At 38.8% G+C, this 17,080-nt stretch overlaps 1 protein-coding gene across 2 annotated transcripts in view; it reads left to right on the top strand.

Annotated features, from left to right (window-relative positions):
- LOC120451105 (forkhead box protein O) overlaps positions 1 to 17,080 on the top strand; it is a 31,879-nt gene continuing 14,799 nt past the window's right edge. For both annotated transcript variants that reach the window (XM_039634513.2, XM_039634512.2), the window contains exons 1-4: positions 1 to 75; positions 797 to 1,169; positions 9,691 to 10,028; positions 10,101 to 10,315. In XM_039634513.2, coding sequence (XP_039490447.1) covers positions 9,809 to 10,028; positions 10,101 to 10,315 — 435 coding nt within the window. In that variant the 5' untranslated portion in view covers positions 1 to 75; positions 797 to 1,169; positions 9,691 to 9,808. The remainder of the gene's footprint in view (positions 76 to 796; positions 1,170 to 9,690; positions 10,029 to 10,100; positions 10,316 to 17,080) is intronic.

Below are 17,080 nucleotides of genomic sequence, written 5' to 3'. Positions count from 1 at the left end.
TTGTCAGTTCGCATCCGACTAGAAAGCAGTTAACGAGTAGTCTGTGTTTTTTCGCTTGCGGTTAAAAGCCACGAGGTCGTTCATCGTTTTCCTTTTCAGCTCTAAGCAAAGCCCATATAAACCAATACAAGAAACTCAGTGATCTTCGCAGCCCAAAGTCGTTGAAGTCGAAAATCGTTGATTCTGATTCTGAAACGCAAATCTAGAAAATCACGAAAGTGGAAAATAAAAAAGTTTCGCTATCAAAACATGTGAATGTGCCGAACTCAAAACTGAAACGTAAAAAGGAACGCGTTCGTTTTTTAAAGACGATATCGTATAAAATAAGAGAAAAGCTCCAAAACGTATTCGTATTATATAGCGATGCTTGGATGATCTTCGTCGCAGTCACGTTGTACATACAAATACATACATACATATGTACCTGCTATATACATAGCACATAAAATACGTTACGCACACTAGTGGCGAATAAAAAGCGAATTGGAGTAAGCTCCAAAACGTGTTTATATTAAAATTTTTTACCCATTTGAACTTTAAACAACTTTTCGACTGCGCCGCTCGGTTTTCATTGAATTCTCATACGAATTCCAATTAAGTGTTGTGTGTGCGTCCAATTGGCATGAATTGACGTGATCGCTCTCTGCGCTCTCTCTTTCTCTCTCCTTATTCGGCACACACACACAAACACACGATACGCTCTTTAATCGCGCCGCTCTCTTGGCGCTCTTTTTATTTGTTTATTTTGATTGTTGTTATATATATTCTAATTTACCGTTTTTACAAACGTCTTTAGCTTAAGCAAAACCGCCGCCCAGCAACAACAACAACAAAAACCCCTTTATTAAGTGTGAGTGTGTGAGCAGAAAATTATGCCAACAGAATTCTAAAAAATATATATAAATATTTAAATAACCAATAAAAATCAAGAAATCCACACAAGTTTCGCTCAAAACAACAACACAGTTATATATACTAGCCATAAAAAAAACAAACCCATAAACAAGTGCAAAGCAACAAGGAAAATAACGTAAAATAGTGCCAGTTAACAGCTAACAACAGCAAACGGCGATCAACAAAACCCACCGGCAAAATCAACAAATTTTTAACTCGCAGTCAACAAGGAGCAACAATTCAGCCAGCGATTTCCCATTGCGAACTTGTGGCGGGTAAATATTAATAACAATTGCGATTAGGTTTACTTGATTAAATGGAAAATGTTTTTAAGTGGAACCCTCGACTTGATCCGGTACGAATTCTCCTAAAAGTCTAATTTTCTATTCCAATGCGATTTAAAAAATAATTAAAACAGTGCTTTGCTACACCTCATTTAAATAAATATTTAAATTAAATGGTATTATATGTTGGTTTTCAAAATAAATGATTTATTCTTCTGTAAAATATTATAAATATAATGTGCAATTGCTTTATTTAGAAAAAAGAACTTTCCACCAATTTGATAAAAGTTAAAGGGTTTGCTAGAAACTTCAGTTAGGATCTTGTTTACTTTAAATACGAAAGTTGGACTTTTTGCTGTGTTAAAAAATCGCATTGAAAGAGTTTACGACCCAAATATTGAATACAACCGATAGGAATAGTGATTTATAATCGAAATTTCAAGTAATCCTTAGTGTGGCCCAATTCTCAAGCGTTTCACTCTCAAGATCAATACGACAGAACCATAAAGTCGGTCACCAATAGATGATCTTTCGGTTCGTTTGGGCTTTGATTAGTCCGTTTCGGTGTGTCACTGTTACTTGGCACGGGAGTGAGTGAGTGGGCAGGGGAGATCTTAATTAGAGCACCGCTGATAATGGCTCTAAAAATAGAACCCCAGCGCCACACTGATAGCAGAACTTCAAGCGTGTGTCGTTTGCGTAGAGCTCATTTCTTTCTTTCTGTTATTTTGCTCCCCCCAATTTCATATGGGAGCAGCGACTAAGGTCGATTTGGCTGCCATTCCAGATGCTTTTGAATATTTCTTTGACATCAGTATTGACATTGAAATGTGATTAGGTTTAATTTTCATAAATGGGTTGTTTCGCCACTCGGTTAGCTGTCGAAAGAGGCTTTTTCGTTACCCATTTACAGATAAGGCTTTTATCTATTCGCCAATGTGCCAAGGTACAGCAGCAGCTGATGGCCCAAAAAGTGTACACATAAGCCTATACACACATCTGTATAATTTTGTATGTGTATGTGATTGTGATTGTGGCTTTTATCATATCTTGAGTGTTTGCTAGCCACATTGGTGGAACGTGCCAGTTGATAACAAGAAAGTGTGCAAAAGTTTGTCGAAAAAGCTGTAATTGGAGCAGGGAAACCGGGGAGCTAATTAATATAGAGATAGGGAGTCAACTTTAAACTGCCAGACTGTATTTCAAGAAATCATATGTCTGAGAAAGATGCATTTGAAATCTTGTCTTTTATTGATATGTTCTTTTGATTTCAGTTTAATCGATAATATCGATTTTTCCGATAAACCCAACATGTTTGTAATGTTTCTAATGAGTTTAGTCATTTCCTAGTATGTATTTTTATTCTTATGCTAATTCAAGCTGTAGTACTGTTACTTCGATTTGTAGAGCTTTTCTTTCGTTCGTTTCTTTTTGCTTAATTTATTCAGATTTTCGCGCTGACCCCAAAACATTAGTAATGCAAATCGATTGCGTTTGCGAAGTCAGATGATCGCATCGAAGATTTCCATGCGTCAGTTGTCCCAGCTGTCAATCGAAGATCGCCGTTTGGGGGCTCTACGTTCCTGGGTGACTTCTCCTCCATTGGTCGAATGGAATCGAATAGAACGGAATCGAATCGTTCGTTTGCTCTTTAATTATTGTAATGAATTCAATAAACATTGCACGGGGCTTTGGCGTTCATTTGCATTTGCATTCGCACTCGCACTCGCTGCATTCTGAACTATTGCACATTGCCTGGTCGGGCCTCTCCTTCTCTATATAGCTAGCTATATATGTATATATATACATATATATAAGTATTTATTTAAATACATATGTGTACATTTATATATATGTAATTCCCTATTTCTCTGAGTTGCTCTAGAAGCGCGTGATTCTCTCGCAGATCCACGTGCCGCCAGAAAACTGCACTTTCAATAAGCTTTTATTTGAATAAGCTTCCGCGATAATTGACTTAATAAATTATTAAATATTAACAGCGTAGAAAAAACCAGAATGCAACTGACTGACTGGCATCTCCTTGTGGATTTTCTAATGCCCAGTTAATAGGAAAATCATGCAAAGTGTTTGGAAAGTGCATTAGAGCTCACAAAAATGTCTTAATATATCATTTTCAATCACTGCATGTTCACATTCCTGATACTTACACAATTTATTATTATACTCTATTATATTGTATCTAAAGTGGATTTCCATATGTAAAAAACTAAAACAGATAGGGCTTCCAATGATCAATATCAATTTCAATTATTATTAATTTTCCAAAATTAATTTTACTAACAAACAATTGCGTAAGGGCACAGAAAACCAACAAATAAAACGTATTACAAACATATAATGTAGGAAAGAGCGCAGATTGAAAGTGCCACAAAAAAAATTTGTTGTCCAAGGTTTATGCTTGGCATTGCGAAGGGGTTATTGTGGCGTTGGGGTCAGAGGTTTGGGGTGGGGAGACCTCCACTGGGGAGGGGGTGGTGATAAGCTGCTCGCCGCAGTGGAAGAGGGATTCAGACAGATGGAGACGGGTGGCAGCGAGTGGGGCTGCTCCACATGGCAACAGTTGCTCCGTGGCGAGTGGGGAGTGCATAAATATGATGTGCATTGCTTTTGCTTCAGCTCTTTATCGCTCCTTTATCTTTTGGGTTGCGTGATAAGAACGCACTCGGGAAAAGCGACCGCACGAAGTGTCGACGGGGAATTAGGGAGCATTACCGGGAGTTCAGTGCTTGATTGGCAATGCCAATCTGAAAACATTTAGAATTAAATTAGAAAAAAAAAAAAATTAGAAAATTAGAAAAATATATTTCGAATTCATTAACAAAGGTACAATAATGAGGTACTAAACACGAGGACACCTTAGACTCATGTTAGTAACTAGAAAAGACTGGAAAAGGCTCCTATTACTAGGCCAAAATTCATTTTAAGCTCAATTTCTTTGCACTAGGAATTACAGGAATTACTCTTGGAAAGCGTTTAATATTGAGCGTGAATATTTAGATGCATCTCCGCTTAACCGGAAGTTAGTCCAAGCACAGTTTTAACCCAAACTTACAACGAGTCCCTTAACAAGACGAACACTCGCAATGTATGGCTTTATCAGCAGGTTAGTCCATGACGAGTTGATATTGCTGGGCATAATTCACTTTCGAACCAAAGGTCGTTCGGTTTTATGGAGGGTGACACAGCACAACACAGCACAGCACACCGGAGTGGCCAACAAGTGAGTTGGATGTGGTTGTGGATGTGGCCTCGTCATCGTCACCGTGCCATCGTCATTATTATGATGATCATGGGGTCGGTTCGCGAGGTACTTGAGATCATGGGCCTGGAACCGAACCTGGGCTTTGGGATTGATACCGTCGCCGTTGTCGTCGTCGTTGTCGTCTTCATCGTTTTCATCTCGAAGTCGGCTCATTAGGCAGGGCAGACCGGACCAGATCGGTTCAGACCATACCAGTTGCTGTGCGATTCGAATACCTTACCTCCTCACCGTCGACCGTCGACCGACGACCAGCTGTCAGTCTTGCTTTTTATTTTCTCTGTTTTTGGTTGTTTTTTTTTTGTACCTCTTAGTTTTTCGATTTTTTTCGCATCGGGCTTTTCTCGCATTGACTTACTTCGCTTTATAATCCTGTTTGACGGGTTGTGCTGCTGCTGCTGCTGCTGCTGGGGTGTAGATCTCTTTTACTTCCACATTTCTGAACCCGGTCATGTGTGTTGATGGTTGAGGGGCAGGTACAGCGGTGAGCCGAGCTGCAGGGGAGGTGAGGCAGGGGCCATACCTGAGATTCAGGGGCACCACGATGGTCCAGTCTCAGGCAGAAGAAATCACATGGCTTGTTCGCCGAAGTCGAGGGTTCCTGCAATCACGGAGCATCTGGCGGACACCTTTCTGGTAGGCCAAGTGATCTTGAGAGCGACGCTCCGCCTGATAAGCACACATTTCTTTTTATGAGAAGTTCAGGAAAGGTATGACTTTGAAAAGCTTACATTTTATTAAAAAGGTGGGAATAGAACTTTCTATATAGGATATCAAATATCTTATGTCGTACAAACACAGAAGTGGATCCTGTTGGTTTTATATCAATAAAATAGATCACATGTGATATATAATTATTTAGGTACAGCTTTAGTTTGTTTAATTACATTCCATGTAGTAAGGCTTTACCCAAAAGTTGACTGGCTGTTGTTCCCCTGAAATGTGTAAAGTCGACGCCCCTGGATCGTCGCCAAGCTCGGCTTATCATCGGATTGGCGAGGCCAAGTCAATCCGGAACAGCTGCTCAGAGGCGCCAGCTAGGATGTTTGATAGGGCGCCAATGAGTGGCACTACTAGCTGCTAACTGATAGCCGAACTTTAGCTGATTTTCTGTGCGCCCGCTGAAGTGGGAAATAATACGCATACGCCCATGTGTACGAGTAGAACCATACGGAAACTCATGAGAAAAGTCGGCGGAGAGCGCACTATTGAAAGGCGTTACGTAAGAAGTGTGGGTTTATTTTTGTTTTGTTCGCTCTGTTGATCTTTCTTTAATTCGTTTTGCTCTTCATTCTTCCCTTTTCTTTCCACCGTTTCTGTTTTAATTTTTATAAGATCTTTTTAATGCCGTCTTTGCTTTAGTTTGCCTTGCCCTGCCTTTGTTTTGTTTTTTATTATTATTTAAGAGCTGTTTTTGCTTTGAGTTTTTGTTTTTGCACTCGCTTTCGTTCGGCTTTTGGCTATATCTCTTAACCTATATGTATAAAAATATATATTTGAGGACCCCCACGTTTATCGGCGTGTATCTAGTTATAGAATCTCTCAACTTGTTGCGCGTCGTCACTGCCGCTTGAAAAATTGGACCACCTGAAGATTTTTACCCAGCGGAAATTTTGCCTTTGCTTGTTCGTGACATTGAAATACGTACGTACATATGTATGTACGTGGAATGCTGTGCTAATTCTTTCCCCCAAAGTTTCCTGAAACCATTGTGTAATTTTTGAAAATACAGCGATTATTTTCGTAGCCCATTTCCACATCATCCCACGCCGCAGTGCTCTTTAAAGCTGATTTATGCTATCTCGACCCAGTTTAAGCAAAAGAGCCAAACCAACGCGATTCTGAATCACGCTATAAATTTTGATGTGATACTCAGCGTTTTGCGTTGTTTGCATTCGCATTAGAACATTATCCGATACTATAGCTAGTATCCCATTAACATAATCTAGCTGGTTTCAGCCGTGTTCCATTGATCTATCCCTTTAATACCGAGAGATCAAAGTGAAACACCCACGTCTAAATGCGTCACTGGATAATCTGTTGTAAGAAAAAATATGTTTGTCAAGAACCTGTCTTGTCTTAAAAACTAAGTAATCAACCGCCTTTAAGAGTAAGCTGTGACGCAGTTGATCAAAACAATTTCGCATCGTACTATATACTGAGTTAATCCCATACTTTTTCATCAGTCTTGTTATTGTTTACATTTTCTACCTATGCTTTCGTATTTTTTTGTATTTTTGTTTTGCTCTTTTCCTCTGGTTATTTTCATATAATGACGTGCTTAATATTATCAAATGTTGTTGCATATTATTTAATGTTTCACTCACGACTTTGCGACGCAATTTCCCAACGTGAAAGTAAAAAAATAGATTAAATTTAAGTGCGAAACGAAAATTGCAAATGCTCATTTACTCAAAATAGTTGCCAGTCGGCAATTAGAATTTTACACTATTTCAATGGGCACTGCGGTCTAGACTAGGCTGATACTCAGTGCCAACAAATATGTAGACATGCTATTTTCTCTAAAGCAATCAAAATTTATTTAATCTTATCTAAGATATCTAATTGTAAGCGTTGAGTATATTTTAAGACCCGCAGATATAATCATTTTCAAACATTTTAAAGATACTTTTTCTAAAAATATTCAAAAGAATAAATTATGATTATCCATCCATACTTACTGTTAACATTTCTTTGGTATATTTTGGTATCGTTTATAAGGCAGAAAACAATGTGTATTGAAATCAGTATAAAGTAAAAACGTTGAATTCGAGAAGAGGAGTTGGAGCGAAGAGAAAGCGATGGTATTTTGACCCCAAAAGCGAATCAATGAACTTTCGGTAAAAGCCTGCCACGAAAATTCGAGATGCAGATACATGGGGGAATAGCTGAGTCGATCAGTTCTGGACTTAGAGTTACTGGTAGTTTTGTGCGAGTGTATTTCTGGGTTTCTTTTTTGACAGCCCCAGTGTATTTGCTTTGATTTTTGTTGTTGCTAGTGGCTTAGGTCAGGTTGGAATGTTTCGGCAAGTTTTTGTTTTGCGTCTGGACTGGGTTTTTATTTTTTCTGTTTCTTCTATTTTTTCTCTTTGGGTTGGGGCACACTTGAGTGCGACTCATTGGCATTCGCATTGCGATTATTTGCGGCCGTAAACCTTTCGCTGGGAAGATATTATGCAATGACAAGCGACGACGCGCGACCCTATCTAAATTATATCGTTATTTAAATACACAAAAAATAAATACGCAGCCCAGAAAATATGAGCGGTTCTTGAAAATTTCCGAGAAGGAAATAATGAGCTGACGTTTGGATTGCTCTCAGGTAGGCAAATGTTTAGGTAGCGAATGAATGAACTTCCGTGTTCTAAAGCAAATTCTTCACCGTCGCTGTTGGATTCTCTACCTTTCCCCTGCTTTTCCGCTCTCACCTAGTGTATCTTTTTGGCCAAGATAAATTATTATAAACCGCTGAATAAAAGTGTGCCTCGAACGATCCACACACAGATACTTGCTGCTCGGGTTTCTGTGTGTGTGTGAGTTTTCTATTTGTTTACAATTTCAAGTGGAAGAGAAGTAAAGCTATTCGCGCTCTTAAGTGGACATCATGAGCTGGCAAACATTTCGACATTTTCTACACACATTTTTGACAAGTTTTGGAATCAGATATAAATATTTATTTTAAATGCCTTGCAATAGAACATTTAGTAATATTTAATAGAGTGACTATAACATTGTTTTTAGTTTAGCGTTTGTAAATGATACATAGTTTGAAGATAAGATTGGTGAAAATTGTATTTTAATTAATTTTGTTTGTGACTGAAGTTCATTTCAATATATTATGCTAATGATAACATTTTTAACACTTGTATACCTCATGAATTTAAATTATAAATTTCATCAGACATTTTTCATTATCAGGTGGCAACAATTCTTTGAAATGTATTCTCAAAATAAGAAGTGACACTTGACATTCCACATCTAATTTCTACTTGATATTACGCCAGATCAATTACTTTAGTTCCCAGAAACTCATTGATAAGAATTCCCATACCACGAGTGCCAATTTTCGGGTTAAAATTGCACCAGACAACGGCTATCAAAGTGCGATGCTCGTTGAGCTTCAATGACTTATCAGTCCTCTCATTCCAGACAGAGTCAATAGACCTATTTATTGGGGCAGATTAACCCACAAGTGTATACATATATAGGAACCGAAAGAAAGAGAGCGACTTGTCAAACTTTTGATTATCAAAACATGTAGTATCACCAATTACGGGGGAAAATATGTACATATAACCTTGCTCGCCGCCGTGCTAATTGATATCATTTATCTTATATACGCTTTGTATTCCATCTGTGTGCTAAATGTAGTCATAAAGGCATTTATAGATTTTATTCAAACAAATTGATTTCCATTCCTAAGCTGAAAAATAATACAAATGTGGAGCATTGGAAGGCATGGAAAATGTGCGAGGCATTTAAACAAGATCATAACCTACATTATCGTATTGCTATTGCGTTTGCCTTGGTTTCCTCTCTCTTTTGTATTGGGTCTGCTGATAACGCTCTCTTACTTTTATTTAAGAGCACATTCTTCAAAACTTACTTAAAATGAGAATTTCTATTTCTTCGATTTTCATTGTAACATTATCAAAAATAAATGTTTAACACCTATAATTTATAATGCTTCCGCTTTAAACGATTGTTATGCAAAGAACATTAAGTACTCATAATCAATTGTATAGGGGTATTATAAATCAACCACAATCTAGGTATAAGAAATAGATCAAATCAGGTGTATAGTTTTTTACAACATAAAGGAAATTCTAATTATTATTCAGAAACGTGATTGTAAAGTGTATATGCTCTGTCAAGTGAAAAGAATAAGAAGATTAATTTAATCGTCTAATGAAAAATCGATTTGTCAATTTGTTGAACGATCCCAGCTCGTTTGGGAATCGTTTTCCACAATTCGAAGCACGAAAACAATCAAAATATAATTTTGAACGAGACGCTTGATAGAGAGATGGGATGACTTGGCACAATTACAGCAAAATGCTAGAGTAATTTTGATTCAAGGTTAAAATTCGGCATATATGAATACTACATGAATACATTATCTATTGATTCTCTGTTAAATAAATCTTGAAAGTAATTGAAGTAGTTTAACATTATTCTTTAGTAGCCTGGTGATAATTTTATTAATTTTATATATATCTTGTTTTTTTTTAGGTAAAAGATTGATTGCGAAGCTTCCCCATTCGCTTCGATATTTTTTGGGCTGGCGAGGAGAGCTTGAAGAGCTTGAAGAGCCGCAAAGCTGCAACTGCACAACGACCTTTTCTACCCCATGATGGACGGCTTCGCGCAGGACTGGCCCACGCTGACCCACACAGACAACGGCCTGGCCATGGACCAGCTGGGCGGGGATCTGCCCCTGGACGTGGGCTTCGAGCCACAGACCCGGGCCAGATCCAACACATGGCCATGTCCGCGTCCCGAGAACTTCGTGGAGCCCACCGACGAGTTGGACAGTACAAAGGCCAGCAATCAGCAGTTGGCCCCAGGAGGTTGGTTCTTAGCTACAAAATAAATAGATAGATAACCATGATACTATTTTTTATGTGTTTTATATTAAATAGACTCACAGCAGGCTATACAGAATGCGAATGCAGCCAAGAAGAACTCATCGCGTCGCAATGCATGGGGAAATCTATCCTATGCGGATCTCATCACGCATGCCATTGGATCGGCCACCGACAAACGACTGACTCTGAGCCAGATTTACGAGTGGATGGTCCAGAATGTGCCATACTTCAAGGACAAGGGCGACTCGAATAGCAGTGCTGGATGGAAGGTGAGTTGAGTGCAAAAAGTTCTCGATAAGTAGGCTAGGAAATTTATGCAACTCCTGGGATTCATTATATAGTATCAATTCAAAAATAGTAATCATATTGCCAATATTAAACTAGGCCCATTTAATAGAACCATCTGCCTTTGTATTTACCAGTTCGACATTAGTGGATTTTCACTTGTTATATTTACTAAGCCTTATCATTCTTTTAAAGCCCTAAACTGTGCTAATAATTCTTGTTTATTTCGACCTTTTTTGTCCACAATGCTCGCTGGTCTTGAAATAGCCAGTTCATTTCATTCACAATTCGCAGAGCAAACGGTCAAGTTCATGGCCAAGTCAGTCAAATGGAGTGAGAGTGAAGATAAAGTGGAGCTTGTGTTTGGCTTTCATATTTTGTGGTCGCTTTTCGCTATTATTATTATTATGCAATCGTCAGTCAGTCGGTTGTGTGTTTTTTTTTGTTTTTGTTGCCATTTGCAGTGTTTTTTTGTTTTCAGCTTATTTGGTTGGTGAGTGTGTGAAATGTTTGTCATGGTGCTGGCATCACATTTCTGCCCGACTTTGCTGGATTTCCATATTTCTTTTTCTTCTGTTTTTTTTTTCGCGCAGAGTTTTGCAATTAATGCGCTTTTATCTGCGGATCGTTTTTCGTTTTGTTTACATCGCAGCATACGTAAATAAATAGACGCGTGCACATTCACAGGCATGTGCACATGCGTAAATCATGAATCATTTTCATTCACATTCGCATTCGCATTTCAGATACCGGTACCGGTTGCCCCTTTTCATCTGTTGCCTGATGCCCACCTAAAATCACTTCAATTATTGGTTGGCCTTACTCTTGTTTATTTAATTGTATTCCCCTTGTTTTCATTATTTTTCGCACTGATAACATTTGCCTACATAGCCAGTATTCAGACGTATTCGTGTATTTATACTACGTATACGATCTTTTTTGCAAGCTATCAATAATCGCTAAAGTTCATTGACATTAACCTCAAATGCGTATTCATGTTTGGAGTGGTAAACGAAACGAGCACTTGCGATTTAGTTCTCAGGGGACTACATTTTTAGTCACATTCAGTTCGAAGTACTTACATACATAAGTCATATGGGATGGAATTTCGCTGATTGCACTTCCTAGAACTAACTGCCTCCTTGCATGATCGCCTGCGTATGCGTTATCCGCCCCATAAATCATTCGATCCACTCATATTTCTCGGCTGTGCGATGCAGTGCGTCATTCACGTGATTGTTTTCTTTATCATTTTCACTGATACTTGAGCACACCGCAAAGCAAAGCACACAGCGCCCTCCTCGCTTTTCGTTGGTTTTCTAGCACCTCTGGCTGTGACTGTGATAAAAACCAACCAAAAGTCCAAGCCAACGGCTGTTGAAGAATTCGCTGCGCTGGCTACGAAGAAATCGAAGACGACTCTTCCACTTGATACCCGAAACTTTATTTTTTCGCAGACAGCGCGCTTCCAGCGAATTTCAGTTTGTTTTTGTTTTGTGTACACATTTCCTAGGGCTGTGAACTAATATTGGTATTATTTGTATTAATGGTGTTGTTTATAATTGCTGTTGATGGTCGCTTTTTTTTTCTTCTTTGCTGGCTTCACGGAAGTAGTCGATTTGTCGCCTTTAATTTTTGCCACTGCTTTGGGTTTTTTTTTGTCATGATTACGAATGGAAATAAAAGTCACTGTGATAAAGAAATTTATTCGCGCGTCGTAGAAAACGTTGTTTTAGTCTAGATAATGTTCCTATGAAATTTCAAGAGCGTAAACAAAACTGCAATCAATGCAGTTTTTAAAGGGATGAAAGGTGACAAAGGGTTTGTGTTTTTCTCGGAAACTGGTAAACAATCTTTATTGCTCTTTTGCTTGTCTATGGATAATCGAACTATTTTGCATAGTTTGACCTGGGTTTTTATGTCATTTATTTTATCAAACTTGTTCTTTACGCATTATTATTTCTTTATAGAATATGTGTATTATATCTCATTATTATTTTAACAAATAGAGAGGCCACTATTTAAGTTTTTTTTAATCAATGCACCAGTCTCATATTTGCTATGATAAACTCCCACGCAAATGTCGATTTAACATATTTTTAGATTGAAAGCAAGAGTTCCTGTCCTGTGCCGCAAATTCCTTTATACAATTTTATGACATTTGCTAATTTATGCAACACGTTGCCGCGTTCCACCTGACACTTGCTTCCTTTTTTCCCAGTCCTCCCGTATTTTTTTTCCTCATTTCTTTTTTTTTGTGCCATAGCTTCCTCCTCGAATAGTCGTCATAATAATAAAGAACGAAACGAGCGAAACACTCAAATGACATTTGTGGAATTTTAAATTTGCCACTCGACGGCTGCATTGCAAAGGCTTCTTCCTCCGCCGGTTGGTGGTGGTGCTACGGTGGTTCGGTGGTTCGGTGGTTCGGTGGTTCGGCGGATCGGTGGTTTGGTGGCTCGGTGGCTCGTGTCTTCATCATCGAGAACTCATCCTCGCAGTCGGGCGATTTGGCCATTGAACCGGTGCCAAGTATTTCTTTCTGTTGCTCTTTTTATCAATTTATTTTCGTGTGCACGAAATGTTATTTTTATTTTCATTTTTTTTTACTTGGTTTATTTTTTTCTTTTTTGTGTGTTATATTTGCTTCTTTTAATTGGCAGCGAACCGCAGCGTGTTATAAATATTTTTTTGGCCCAACATTTTCGTGGTTTTATTCGCCCTGAACTCGTCGCGCTTTGGCAATTATGTTTGGAAATTTCTGTAATTTATGACGCCTTCTTAGGTGGCATGCCACTATTTACGATTTCAGATTTTATCATGGGAAGGTGAGAGGAATTTATTCTGCTCAGAATAGCACTACACCTATACTATTGTAGGTGCGAAAAGATCAGAGAATTCACTTTAAATTAGGAAATAGATAGATCCTGAATCTTGATTCAGATTTTGCTAAAGTAGTTACAACACTCCGAGATAGAAAGTTCCCGATCTACCTCGATGGCTTGTAATCGACAAAAAAGAAAGATAACACAAGCACATTGTATAATACTTGAACAATGCAATGGGCTTAAAGAGTGAAAGAATGCAGTTTACCTAGCACTCTGCGTGGTAACCTTTGTTAACTTTGGCCTTATCAATGGGCCTTATCAAGGCAATGGCCTTGCCAGTAATGCGCCAGAAGCTAGAGGAACTCAAAAGTCGGTCGGCGAAATGCGCATTACTCACTGCAGTCACTCAATTGACCAGTGCAAGCTCTTCAAATAGCCTGCACCAATATAAATATGCAATAAACTGCGGGGAAATAACAGCATTCATTAACGATACGATAGGCATATATAGACCCATATACATATACTATATGTGTGTATATCTTGCGTAATCAATTTGACACTTGACAGTGCACTTTTCTCTCTGATCTGAGCCATACACATATGTATGTATGTATGTATGTCGGCCCCCTTTGCTTTTCTTATTTCCCCCATATTTTCCTGTAGATCTTCACGCTTGTTTAGTTGCGCATTAAGTATACGCATTGTTGGTCGGTTTGTGTTTTATTTGGTTTGTTCGCGGCGCATTTTATTTGGTGTAAAGTGCATTTTGAATGCCAAATCAAAACAATGTACAAAGCACAATTCGAGTATTTTCTCATTATGGTTTCGATGATGATTATTTTGAGTTTGATTTGGCAGGGGCGTTGAAATGAAACGTGCAAATACTGGAAATAATCAAATTTAGGCGCAAAAAAAAAGAAATAAAGTATAGTAAAGAAAAAAAGCGGAATTGAGAACAAATGCGCGAGAGCAAGAACGAGATCAGCACTCTAAGATTGCCGGCCACACACACATAATATTCGTTTATAAATAAGCATTAACCTTGCTCGCACCAGACCATGCCGAGCTATTCGGCGTATTTGAATCTATTATTTCTATTATTTGCATGCAACTCTCAGTCGGTGTGGCCCCACTTCCCCACTTCACTTACTGTACCGGCTTTCTACTGCGTAGTATTCATTTGCCTTGCCGGCCAACACACGCCCCCTTTTTTCACTGTTTTCCGTTTTTTCCCCCCATTTTTCATGTATTTTCTTTTTTTTCCTTTTTTTTTTTTGCCCACTGATAGCTGATACAGAGGCGACACGGAAGCAGCCGCGCCCTCGATTCTTTATTATTATTATTTTAATTTCATTTGCTTTTTACTAAATGTTAGTAAACAATTATTTGCGCAAGGGGGGCTCGAACGTGTTAACCCTTCTAGCTGCGATACCCATTACTCAGCATTTTGTGGAATCACTCAATTTATTACCGAATATATTACTCGACTTAACCATATTCAGATATTTATATAACATTTTAATGGAGCAGGACAGCGTAGAAGTGTCCGCTATCGCAAAGCTGAAGCTGAAGCCGATAATTTGTATACTTGAATAACTGGCTGCCTTACTGCGTAATAATAATTCGAAATATTTCATTGCGACCACTTAATATTTTAGTACATTCTTTGTTTATAAAGAGCGGGCTTTCAAATCGCTTAGCATTCCCAGCTCACAAAATCTTTTATGAATTCGCTATATCAACTGGACTGATTTCTCTGGTATAAATGAATAGTATATAGTAGTATAGTTCCGGATGCGTGGCATGATTTCTGGCACCTTCAGTGATTTAACACAGGGCATACCAAATATTTCCGATGTTGGCCGTAAAGTTCCTGAGATATGAGGCCATAAAACACGACCGCGTCATAAAAAACGCATAGTCGCAAATCATCAGTCAATCACGTGTATGCATGTACATATGTTTGTATGTACTATATGTGTGACTAGCCTGTCTAGATCGTAATTGCGGTGCTATTAATTATGTTGCACTTTGCAATGCACACTCGCTTTTCGGTTGTGTGAGGTTAGTGTGCGATTTGCGGAGCGTTTTTAGTACGCTGTTGTGCTAATTAACACCACCACAGGCGCAGTGAAATTCGCCTCCGGGTTGTAAATTTTGTAAAACTCACATAGCCATAGAGCCACATGCAAATATGTACGAGTATATACATATATATATATATATATCTCTATGGGCGGTTTTTATGCTTTTTGCTTAGAATTTTACGAGTTGAGCACGAACCAGTCGGAATGCAAGTGGCAGTCGGGCATGGCCGTAGACAAAGTATGGCATTGCAAGGTGTCTGGCCCTGGGATCTCTGTGATGCACCCCGTTCCGAATCCCATCCCGATCCTCGGGTCCATAAAACGCCACACTCACCCCGTTCCACCATCTGGGAAAGTGCATCATCTTCTTTCTTTTTTCGGTTTTATGGTCGTCGAAGGAGAACGCAAACATTTCATGCCACACTTTCTGGTTTTCTGCTCCGCCTGCAAATTATGGCTTTCGAGAATATGCAGTTAATATATATGTATAAAACCTCTTTATTAAAATGTTCTGAACACTTTTGGCATACGAAAACGCCAAGATTGTCATTCTAATCAACTTCTTTGTATGCCCGCTTTCTATTATTATTATTGCGACTGTGCGACAAATATATACATTTCCAATCAAAACTGCAGCCAATCAAGGCAGCGCAAATCAAACTGGTTCCGTCGCAAAGCCCAAACAAAAAATTAGAAAAAGCCAAATTGCAAATTATTTATTGAGAAATTATCTCATATGGGGCTGGGGGCCATAAAAAAACGCCACTCGCTGTCTTACTTTGTCAATGCAGAAGCCGAAGTCCAGTCGCTGGACCTCAATAAATATGCAATAATCATAAGAAATAAGCCATAAAGTCAACCAAACTGATGATGTCGCACCGCTAAAAGTAAAACAAAAGGTTAAAAAAAAGTAGATCCATAGATCCAAGAAAGTTCTACTGCACTTGATCGAATTCTAAATGCTCTGAAACTTAAATGTGGTAAATATGAAAATGATAGGTAAACAATAAGGAAGCAAACATAATACATAATATTTGATTACTATACTAAGTTGTTATATTCATTGGAGGAATGAGTTACTTAAATATAGTATCATTGGGCCATAGAGATTCGGTTTTTTACTGTGGATAAAATTCATGACAATTTCGTATATAACCATCAAAATGACCAAGCTGAAGATAATAAAATCATAATACATTTTCCTACTTTTAAACTTCTTGCCCACGAAGACGATGGTGGGCTGGTGGGCGTGGCCGCCTAGACCAAGGAGCCCACGATGACAACTCCAAATCCCATTGATTGTCGCTCAAAGACCACTTGCTCAAGTTCCGCCCACATTTATCACTCGATTTGGGGATGGGGCAGGCCATTCATGTCCAGTTAATGGCCAAAATGTAGGAGTGGGGGCGATTTCATCGGAAGGAAGAAGGAAGCAAACTAATGGGGCGGCCACACTGGACTGGAATCGTAAATAAAGTTTGGTGCAAATTGTTCGCCTGCCCCTGCCCCTGTCCCCTTTCCTTGTGGCAGGGAAAAAGAACTCGCTTAAAGCGGTGCGTAATCGAAATCGTTATTTAATTTGTTGCGCGACTCTTTAAGCCTCGCCTGCCCCAAAATCCGCACACATAATCAATCAGGATACCGAGTATTATCAACCGGCCACAAGGGCTTTTCATGTCTCACTCGTGTTCCTCCTCCCGAACTTAATGAGTGCCAGTGAGCTTCATAAAGTTTGCCGCAAAATGTGCAAGCAGCAGACAGAAACACATTTATGAACTTGGCTTCCATACTCATACGTTGCATGCACTCTTTTGGGGCAATGTCCTCGCCC

Source organism: Drosophila santomea, chromosome 3R, assembly GCF_016746245.2.
Source record: "Drosophila santomea strain STO CAGO 1482 chromosome 3R, Prin_Dsan_1.1, whole genome shotgun sequence".
Classification (NCBI taxonomy): Eukaryota; Metazoa; Arthropoda; class Insecta; order Diptera; family Drosophilidae; genus Drosophila; species Drosophila santomea.
This window is presented reverse-complemented; position numbering and strand designations above follow the sequence as displayed.